Below are 11,581 nucleotides of genomic sequence, written 5' to 3'. Positions count from 1 at the left end.
AATTAATGCATCAAGAAACCAAAATAGGATGGGCGTGATTATTTTATTGGAATACACAGAGAGTGTATCAGTCACCTATTGCCTCTGCTCCCCAGACTGTGCTTGCCTGCAACTATCCCGCTCACATATACACACCACTGGTTATTACTGCAAGAAGATCTGCTTTGTGTTTTTAATTAAGTATCAAAATTTTCAGAAAAATTACTGCCTGGCCACTCCCCCCGCCCCCATTTTCTGTGAAACAAAATTGAAAGGCATTTTGTAACTTCTGTCTAAACTGTTACTGAAAGGACAGACAGCATACACAGTCATAACGGGTGCTTAAAATAGACTGCTCCCACCCCAAATGTTCATCCCTCTTCCACCGATTACCATGTTTACCCAGTCCCCATTTCACTTCTTCACTTCCTACCAAGTCTTTTCAAGCCTTTAAAGTGAAAGCCAGTGAACTTGCTGTTTAATGTAAGCATTACTTTGGTAAAAATAGTTTTACTGTACAAAAAACCACGGAAGAAACAGAATGAGAATGAAAAAATGAAGAAACAGAAGAGCAACCTCAAGGACAGCACTTTAAGGAGGAAAATGAAAGGCAGGCAAAGGAGGAAGAATCAGGATTCTCATTAGAGATCTTAGATGCCTTTTGATTGAAGATTGCAAAACCCTGCTGTTGCCATGCTAGATTAAACATAAAACAGTAGTAGAGAAAAGATTTTCTCTCTCTTGTTCCTTTAAGTTGTTAAGCTGTGTTTGACATACGGAGCCTATTTTCTTGTTTCTTTTTAGTGGGGTCATTCCAGAAGTGCATGCTAGAGGTGTTGTGTTTAATTGGTATCATTATTTTTAACAGCCTCTTCAGTTTGCCAAGCCAAAATCCATACTGCAATACCTTTGCAATTACTTTATTGTTTTTGTAACGTGGAATCAAGAAATCACTAGCAGAAATTCCTCTTTGCCTCACAGAAGTAATGCTGCATCACAGTACGAACAACTTCCAGGAACAGCATTTGACCACTCCGACATAACAGATACAAGTGACTTAAACATCTAAACATGGAAAGTTTTGATGGATAGCTACTATAAATACAGTTTACTATGTCATTCTAAGAAACACACTTTGTTCTCTCTCTTGTGCAGTTCAGATCAACAATCAGATGGAAGGGACAACTTTTTCAATAAAATGGTAATTTTTTTTAGTTCAGTATACATAATACTGTGTTTGAACTCATCGTTAACCTAGCCATCAGATGCCTCAATTAAAGCTTACCTAAAAACCTTCTGTTTAGAATACCTGTAATTTACTCAAAATAAAATTTTAAAAGTTTGTGAAATATTTATGCTGTGAAAATAACATTCCAAAAATTACTACAAGTGAGAGTTTCTTGAATATGAGACAGGACAAGTAACTTGCAGTTTAAATATCTACTGAAACAATGGACCAAGAAATGCAGGTGTTTTTTGCCACTCTGAAATTTAAAGTTTCGTATTCAAAATTACAACACTAATGTATGCTTATTAGTAAAAAAAGATGCAACAGCAGGAAAGCTTGGACTTCACATACCAAAGGAACCGATAACTACAAAACTGCCACTAATTGGATTGTAAATCCTCACTGACAGACTCTCTCCAAACAGACATTTAACTACAATGACATCTTAGTGAGGTCAGAGATGACCAAGTGTAAACTACTCGACAGTTGAACTTAGCCTACAAATATTTAAGTGTCTTGAGATGCCTTTCCCTTCAGACATTTGAGGTTTTTATGAAGCAATTACCCCTTTCTTACAAAAAACACGGCAGACATACTCTTAGTGGCTTATGTACTGGAGTGAAAGAATGCCATTTATGGCAGAAAGCCTTTTCTGTTTCTCAATATGGTCTTTAAGTATCTTTGTGATGTACTGACTGATCTCAGTAAAATTATATTGTTACATTAAATAAATATATTTACTTAAAATGAGAAAAAGTCTGCCAAGAAGTTCTCAGGATTCTTGGAAAAACAGTTTTTCAAGCATAACACAAGATCTTTGCCCCTGAAGGATGCATCCATGGTTATGAACTGGCTGAAACTTCTAGAAAGAGCATTTCTTTAAATATGAGGGCTGAGTAGTCAGAAAGCTATGCAATAAAATGGCATTTTAAAAAGTTATTTAGGCTCTTTGACTTGAAATTCTTTCCATGTCTATGCAACCTAACATGCAATAACTACACATTTTGATTAAGAGAAAAGATGGAGAAATACCATGAATGCGTAGATGGTCAAATTTAAAACCCCCTATTTAGGTTACCTACCAGCAAAACCTTTTAAAGAGATCTCTGCATAAGCTCACTAAGTAAAGTTCAGTCCTCAGGACATTCTTTTATCTGAGCAGAAGGCTGAAGATCACAACTGTTCTTCCAGGCAAAGCATCCAATCCTGGTGCCAGGTCTACAGAGTAACATTCCATGAAGAACAGCGTGCTGGCTCTCATGATCTCAGCTACGATAAACCTTAGGCAAATACGACTGCACTATTAACTTCCATAACATTCTGTCATGGGAACAATGCAGTATTTCTGTAGCTTTTCTTAATATTCTAAAGCTTTCCTCTTTCTAAATCCACATGGATAGCCAATATAGAAGGAATCATAAATCCAAGAGCTATTAAAAAAGAAAGCAAAACTGCATCTGTTTTAATGGAAGCATCACTTGAGACACGGGTTCAAACTTTTGTAAGACGACAAATTATTAAGCTGGTCATAAAGTCAAAAGGCAGCTATTTGATCGTCAAGAAAACCCCAAGGGATGCAAACATAAATAGCTTGCACTGCAATTAAGCTAACAGACAATGTTATAGCTATGATAAATGCTGACCCGATGGAGAAAAATGTAAGAAAACATTCTCTTCTGCGTTTGCAAGAGGCTACCTAGGGAGCACCAATAAGGTGGCTTTATATATCTCATGGAACGGTACAATTTTAGTCATTTTATAATAAAGAGGTTTTTGGAAGGACTATATTCTGGTTTACGTTTTCTTTCCACACAACAAGCAGAAATTGCCATCATACTTCAACACAGGCAAGGCACAGGCACTGCTTGACTTCACTGCAAATGTTCAGAGACTGTTTCTAGTCAGGCATTCAATGGATTTAATTTAGGACATCATACTTCAAATATAGCAGAAAAAAAAACCCAACATTGTTTCTGGAATAGCAAACCTTGCAAACAGTCATGGTCCTAAAACACAAGCTTTCAATGATTTAGGGTCTTTTGATTTGTTCTTTCTGACCTCTGAGTCAGGAAGTCAGGTGTGACCAGCAGTATTAAGTAGCTTTGTCATCCATTATGTAGAAGGAAAGAACACTTGCCTGACTGTATCAGGTCATCAGCTTAGATGTGACAGACTCCTTGCAGAATGGAAGAAAGGCATAAAGACCAATTCTCCAATTAAAATAGAAATCTCTCCAAAACAGACAATACTTCATTTATCCTACAAATTAACGTCCAACTTTCTTTATAAAAAAAAAAAAAGGTATCTGTTTCAGAATAATCTCAGCTACTTTAGTTCTCTAGATTAGTTGCAAACTTTTGTTGTCCTCCTTTGCTACAAATGAATAGTGCAAAATGAAAGTTTGCCACTACGCACATAGAGTTATTGCCTCCCTTCACTACTGGATTGACTAAAGCCAGTTCTGAAATTTTTTTCTGAATTTTTATGGGAATGTCTGCACTGGACCAGTAGAAGCATATTTCCCTAGTACATCCAGGGCCTCAGCCAGGAAGTTCAAGACGATGTCACTAATCCGTTCTATGAAAGAGTTCCAGTCTGCCCTTAAAACTGCGACTTGTTAAAATTGGTATCTTCTGTCAACTTTAAAACTTCGCATCCTGTCCCATTCCCAAGCATGTCTCACTCTTCCACCCCCTCTTCTCCTGCCTACACACCTTGCCTGAGCGATGCTAGCCCAAGTCTCACCTTGCCTGAGCGATGCTAGCCCAAGTCTCACCTTGCCTGAGCGATGCTAGCCCAAGTCTCCCGCCCCCTGTCTTGTTCTGCCTTTACTTGGGGATCAACAGTAGAGTATGAGAATATGTGTCAGAATATAAAGCGCTTACTCCCAAATCTTTCTAAGATCATCTGAACTATTATTAGTAATTAAAAGCTGAATAAAATGGAATTAAATTTATAATTATTTTGTCTAACATAGGTCCTTGGTAACAATTTATTGAGAAAACTGTCAAAACCCCAACTTAATTATTTCCTGGTATGCTATGTACTGATTTTGGAAAGAAGAGTCAGTAAAGAACTCTTGCTTTTATAACCTTGTTCTATGAACACTTATAGCAACAAGAAATTTAGGTACTTCAGTAACACACAACTTATGGGAGTTAATCATGACAAACAGAAGTCACCTGGAAAAAATGTAACTTATTGACATGCCTCTTGAAAAGCTACACAAAGAAACCCCCACACTTCATTTTCTTCTGACCTTGCCCAGTGGTTGCGGGTGCCTGAAGAAGAGCACAGAGAATGCAAAGGCTTTTATCTCCTCTTTATATAGCACTATATAAGAAAGTATGTGCTTACTCTGTTCAATAAATCAATTTCTTCCTTCAGCTTTCCAATTAGTTCCTCTTTGTCCTGTGTCATCTTCATTAATCTTGCATTTTCCTGTCTCTCCTTTGCAAGTTCCTAAAACCAGAATATACAATGAAGTTTGAAATGTAATTTTTGTTTTTAAGAGACAGTTTTGATTTATTAACATTTAAAACAAACAAACAAAAAAGAAAAACACACACACACTTACCTACAATTCCTTTTCTACACCAACTCAAACCCACATCTTCAAGCCCTTACATTTCAAGGAGCTAAAGAATCACATCTAAGAAAATATTTTACCCACAGCAAACCGGTGTGATATCTCTGATTCCAAAGATAATGTTTAAATTAATATTTAACTTAAGCATGAACCCAAAATTGGATAGGGGCCCAAAACAGAAGTAAATAAATGTAAAGTACCAGCTTCCAAATTTGTTGTATTGGGAGGGTTACTCATCCTTTTTTTTTTTTGGTTGGTTTGTTTGGAGGGGTGGGTTTATACTACCGTTAACAAGGAATGAAGACTCACTGTTAGATCTGTGGGCCTGAATGTGAGAAAAAAATGAAAATGTTCATTAGGAATTCAGTAAATCAGGGTTCAGGATATTGAAAGAAAGCCCTTAAATCTTCCTCTATTTTCTGTGTTACTGGCAGTTAGATTATTTCAGAAGGAAGCTGATTTGGAAGGGAGAATTACAGTGTACTTCACTCAAATCAGGCTTCCCCAAGTCTTCAAAAAAAGTAATTTCTACAAAATATGCTTTATTTTCAGCCTTTCCAAAAAAAGATCTATTCGAATTGTGTTTATTTAGTAACCTTCATCCATACGAAATCAAGAATATTTGGCAAGTTACACACAAAAATCCACTTCAGAGGAAGACAGGGAAGCCAGTAATAGATTACACAGATGACATTATTTAGCAAAATACTGTTTTAGGTGAAAATCTCAACTTTAACGTTATTACATTTTCCCAAAGTTGTCTGTATGAAGAATGTCTGAAATAATGAAAACTTTGTTTTAAATATATATTTTAAATGTTTAAAACTTTAACAAACTGGGTAGTAATTAAATTTTATATTTCAGTACATTAAAAGAAAATCCGAAACAAGCAGTAGATCGGAAGCAGGCTTGCTAATTTTCTGAACAGCCAGCGAGTCCCTCCTTCCCCCAAGTTATCTGCCCTGTGTTGGTGTGTCACGAGGTACATATGAGAAATACACAGAGCACTGCTGGCTCTCTAAGTGTATGATCTTTACCTCAACTATTTCTCACTCATATACCAAATGAAAACTAAACGTCTGTGTTTAGAAAGTTCACATTCTTCTCAGTCAGTCTGACTCTTTATAAGTTTTTACAGACAAAACTATCTGTACTTCAAGCATTTAGCATCATTTCTAGATATTTTACTTGTAAATTTCCCCATGGAGTTTCAAAGGTACTTTATTTCACCTGTATGCCATGCAGGTGTTAGTTGGTACTTACCCTTTCAAGTTCCTCAATCCTCTTTTCCAAAGCATTACTTGGTACAGAACTGCCAGAAGAATTTGCATCCCTGCTGTATCTGCTGTAAGTTGTCCTGTCTGTTCGGGAGTATCTATTTGGAGCATCGTCTTCTGGTGCATTAGCTGTGCTACAAAGGCAAAGAGCAAAGCAGACACCTATTTACACATTTAACAAAATGGAAACGATAGAAGTAACAAGAAGTGCTTTCCAAAGCACTCAATAGATCGGTCTAATAAACTGCAGAGAACTTATTTCACAGCTCTTGTGTGGCTGAGAACTCACTAAATTCACTGCCTCAGGGAGCTGAATACTTGGATAATGCAGCTCTCATCACATAGGTAATCAACTTTAAAACCATACTTATACTTACCCTATCTTATTTTTAAAGATTTAAAAGTTGTATATGAACTGTGCACATTAAAAACCAAGCTAAACAACTTTATTTTAAAAAGCAAAATACCACTACGGTGTTTAAACCAAGCATCATCTTAAGTAGATTAAAACATAAAGGATGAAATACAAGTACATGTCCAAAATGTAAGAAGCTTACACGTATCTTTTCAGGAACTATGGAGATGGCCTGTAAGGAACTGGAAAGCAAACCAAAGTGAGAAAGTGATGTGGGCCCAACGTATTAATGTTATGCCATTTCCAAATATTTTACTTCAGAACTTGGATACACAGCAGTTTGTCACAGCTCAGTTGGTAGGCACTCACTCATTAACTGGTGATATGTTTTTTCCTTTAGATCATGTGTCTATTCCTCAAAAATCACTGCAATGGAATCTTAACAGAATCTTAACACTGCAAATGCACATAAGCTAGTTTTAAAAAAGCTTACGGATTCTCCATTGTGATTGCTATGCACAAAACCAGTGCTATTTTAAAAAAATATATATTACAAGTCAAGCATTTTCAAAGTCACAAATTTAACAGTGTTCTTCCCATAGCTATTTTCTTCCTAACAGCAATGTTATTTACCTTCAATGTAGAATCTAATGAATAATTAAGAGCAGCAGAACAGAGCACCCTGGGACCAGGCAGAGAGATACAGATCTTTCACTCCCCAATCCACCAAAACCACACTACTTTGACTTTGAAAACATACAGCTAAACAGCCAAAGACAAAAAACCCCCTTGTTCAGTCTTCACCGGGAGAACTCGAATGGAGACACTCAAAAGCTGTCTGGACATGGTCAGAGTATATGATTGACGTGTTCATTTAACAGTTTTGCATTTCATAACTCCAGAAAACCCCTGCTGACAATGTGCAAATCTAGATGGATACAGTGCAAATCAAAAGCAGGAATATCTGGCAAAGGGATGTCTTTTCATGGATATAACTATTGTTTTGCTCCAGTATGTGTGAAGCTTCCAAGGCACACAATTCTAAGGAATTTTGTAGCTTAATGTTATTACCATATTTAGCACTGTTTATTCTTCATCTAGAAGATTTTTTTTAAAAACATTTCTAGGACCGGATACGCGTGTTGCAACACAACATAAGAGAAATATTTTAGCTTAACTCTATAAATTCTAGATTATTTAGCTTTCTGAAAGATGTGTTGTTTCGTGCTGTTAATGTCACAAGGATAGACCACATAAAAAAAGGCTCAATTTTTCATCACTCAAAAATGAACCCTTTTGCCAATATACTGGAGTATCTCAACTCAGCTCCAGTGAGTGGTATCGGCAGAGGCTCCTACAGGAAAGTTAGAAGGAAAGAATACCTAGATAGGACGGGTTTCATTAATACTGGAAATTAAGACATTTTCTGTATTTTCCCTGAAACTCACACTCAAGAATTTCTTCATCTATTCCGCTGGGGAGCAGACCCTACTGAACACATTCCTTTTCAGTATCAGCAAGTACAAAGAACGTATCATGAAGACTTCTAGGAAATGGGATTTTAACAAACATTTAAGGAGGCACTGGTCCGTAACCTAACACAAGGAGTGTGATGAAGTTCATTACTTTGGCTGTTAGAATCAATGTTCAGTACACAGCAACAGCAAAAGAGGTACCATCCCAGACATGGTAGACATATCTTTTGCACAGCATGTAATTTTAGTCTTCAGATACAATATCACTTTGTGAGCCTTAAACAAGAAAGAAAACTTATCTAGAATAACAATATCACTGAACTTGGTGTCTATGCTTTGCTAAGAGAAAATACCTATCAACCAGCCCCAACAAAGATCTCTATGGAAATAAACCTCTGTGTGTGTGTGTATATATGTATAAAAATTTGGTTTATATTTATAATATAAATATATTTATAAAAATGTAACAACAATACTACTACTACTAATGATAATCTGTCCAAACTGAAGAGCTTTGTACTACTGAGAAAACAAATTGGGTTTATGCCTTCGGGGGTGGAGGGGGGGACGACAGGGAAGTGCATGCATGTGACAGCAGAACCCATTTCGTTTGAGACTGCAACTGAAACCTTGCCTCCTCCGCTTTCTAACTGACCAAAGGTTTACAAACGCTTGCAACTTGGAAGTTGCTGGAGTCTCACAAAAGGTATGGAAGAAAAGAAAGCCTATTGTCAGTAGACGTACATTGGGTAAAAGTGGTCATTAGCACCAGAAGAAAAACGACAGGGGTCTGGCAAGTTGAAAAAATTTAGAGTCACTGCTCAATTCAAAAAGTATTCCACTTTTCAGCATTCAAGTAACTTATGCACATGACTGTTTCAACACTTGCAGTTGAAACATCTAGCCACAGGCTATGCCTGCAGGAAACAGTATTTTTTTCAATTATTTTTCAAGAAGAGTGTCTGAGATTGTATTTGTAGCCATACGTACACGAGATTAGAGTGCCCACCCAGAGAGCAGCAAAGGAGAACGCATCTGGATAGAAACATCCCTCACTATTGCTTCAAAAGGGCACGTTCGATAACATTTAAGAAAATTCAACTCGTTATTCCATCAGCTTACTTTCAATTAGCCACCATCAAAACCTCATTTTAAATGTGTATTCCTGTACTAGAATGCTGAAAACAGAAAACACTTTTGCAACTTAAGACGACTTGCTTTTGAAAGTTTTTTCTGGCTGTACTTAAATAAAAATCATATAGTGAAATCAACCCACATTGCAGTTTGACTACTCTTACACAGAAACAAAAGCTTTGTTTTGGAATGATGTTCAGTAATTTCCTTTAATATAAAATGAATCAGTTATTCGCAAAGGGGCAGGTTTAACAGCAATATTACAGTAAGGTAGAATAAATCTTGCTCCTTCCAATGCCTCTTTGGTTCTTTCAATGTTTTCCTGAAGCGCTGTCCAAACTGCAGTTTCATCAAATTAAAATCACCCAGTCAAAACCAGATTTCATAGAATCACAGAATAGTTTGGGTTGGAAGGGACCTCTAAAGGTCATTGATTTCAACTACAACACATTTGTTTTCATTGCCAGAATCTTGTAACTATACTTGATTTGGAAATTCCTAATTATGTTGCTGAAATCCAGTCAGTTGCTAACAGTTTCTTTGGAAGAATGAGCAAAAGACAGTATTTCTAAATAGGCCACTTTGGACTGCTTAAGCCAAGTCCATGGCTTTCAGAGTTGAGCTAAGGAAAGGCAGTCTTGTCTTCCCTACAGCTGTACGTTCCTAGCCTCCTCCACTTTTCCTGGCTCTGGCCTTCAGGTGACTTGAGTAGGAAACCATTCAAGGAGCTGATGCAGCAGTCCAGCAGCCCAGCCAAGGAAGCCATCAACTTTCAGCCACAGTGGCTCCCTGAAGCATCACCCTGTCCAGTTGCGTGAGCACTGACACAAGGGACAATGAGAAACTGCAGCCGGCTCAACTTAGACCATCAAAAGTTCTGCAGAAATAATCCTAAGTGTTTCTGCCTTCTCATAACATCAGCATTGGCTGAAAAGGGGATACAGAAGTCAAGAAAAGCACCTGGAGTGACCCCTGTCTATTTTAAGTGTTCATATCTGCACAGTAGCGATCCTAATGTAACAAGCTAGATGAGACAGTGCTTCAACAGCCAACCCTTGCTGCAAAACTCCCAAACACAGGCAAGTAGGCAAGTCTGGGCACAGTGTCATGAAATAGTATTTTGCAGCTGTATTTTTTTGAATTAGTGAGACCAAGGTTAGTATGATGGAATGTAAATTGTTATAGTTTAAGCTTTGTAGTAATCTAAAAACACTGAGCACGAGAATTTCAGCAGGGCTTTAACATTTCCCTCACAGCACTTCCAATGAGTGCTCTGAAACACTCATTCTTCTCTCCTTGTGATGTCTCCTTCCTCATTTATTTTTCAACTCTTGCATGAATGTTACACTTGAGTACAACATGGTCTTTTAGAACTAGTGGGCAAGGGTCTCTGCCTGTTGGGTTCCATCTTAGTGTGCTGTACTATCCTAAAAGAGGGGGAAAGAACCCTCTGACATTTTGTCTGGAAGCCATAAAGCCATACTATATCATATTCATTTCCACTAATAAACAAACTTATAAGGGGAAAACACCCCTGAACCACTAAGAGATTTTAATCTAACTCTTTCTGTAAACTGATCCAGCCTGATCTGACTGATCCATGAACCATGCAAAAATCTTCTGAGTTATTTTAAATCCCGATTTGCAAGGTTTTCCTTTCAATTTAAGACCTTTCTAAAAAAGAAGCTAAATTGGTTCAGAAGCTAGTAGACAGTCTTAAAAATAAGCTGCTAAAACAAATTCTCTGTACTTATAAAAATATTCCTATGACCACATACATATCTTGCTTTACTGTTACTTGCAAACAAACTTTTTAGTTCACAGAATGCAAGAGAAATGTAATTCGTGTTTACATGTAGATTACACTCAAATATTTCAATAAACAGAATACACATTGTCATTCTCGTTTGAGAAATCACTGACGACACCAACTATGCTGATAGCATCAGACCTGAATCAGAAAACTGTTCTTACTAATGGCAACATGCTTGTTGCCTTAAAATAACTACTCACAGAGCAGCGCAAAAACAACAGTAACAGAAGTTTGGAATGGCCAAGATGAGACATACGCATAAAGAAAAGCTTAGGGAGAAATGAAAGATGAGGAAGTTGATATGGGCTATTACCACTGAAGGATACCTACACATCTTAATCACATGAAGCTCACAGTCAGGAACAGATAGTTGGTCACAACTCCCAGATATGCTCATGAACATGTCCTGTGGCCTTCATGTCAGCATGACCTTGAAGATTCTGGGCATGCTTTTAATAGCTCTTACAGTAGAACTCCAGATCACAACAGAACCATCACTCTCCTTTGAAAATATTTTATGCAGTTAATAATGCAACTACAAAGGAACCCCTACACAAATTTTGGGGATGTAAGTATGAAAATTTTTGAAGTAAATTCAGAAGACAGACAATTATAGATTAAGATCCTCATCTCAAACTTTTATTTACTTCACTGCATAAGGAGACAGGCTCAGTTTGTCCAAGTCAGCCAGAACAGAAGTAGCATAACACAACAGCAGCCAGCAGAGTTCA

The 11,581-nt window shown here is 37.2% G+C and overlaps 1 protein-coding gene across 1 annotated transcript in view; it reads right to left on the bottom strand.

Annotated features, from left to right (window-relative positions):
- PAWR (PRKC, apoptosis, WT1, regulator) overlaps positions 1-11,581 on the bottom strand; it is a 38,585-nt gene that overhangs the window by 349 nt on the left and 26,655 nt on the right. Inside the window, exons 4-5 of the mRNA XM_009327659.1 lie at positions 6,060-6,207; positions 4,565-4,669 (exon numbers count right to left, since the gene is read on the bottom strand). Coding sequence (XP_009325934.1) covers positions 4,565-4,669; positions 6,060-6,207 — 253 coding nt within the window. The remainder of the gene's footprint in view (positions 1-4,564; positions 4,670-6,059; positions 6,208-11,581) is intronic.

This window comes from Pygoscelis adeliae, unplaced genomic scaffold (assembly GCF_000699105.1).
Source record: "Pygoscelis adeliae isolate BGI_AS28 unplaced genomic scaffold, ASM69910v1 Scaffold113, whole genome shotgun sequence".
Taxonomy (NCBI): Eukaryota; Metazoa; Chordata; class Aves; order Sphenisciformes; family Spheniscidae; genus Pygoscelis; species Pygoscelis adeliae.
The sequence above is the reverse complement of the archived record's forward strand: the minus strand, read 5'-3'. Positions and strand labels throughout refer to the sequence as shown.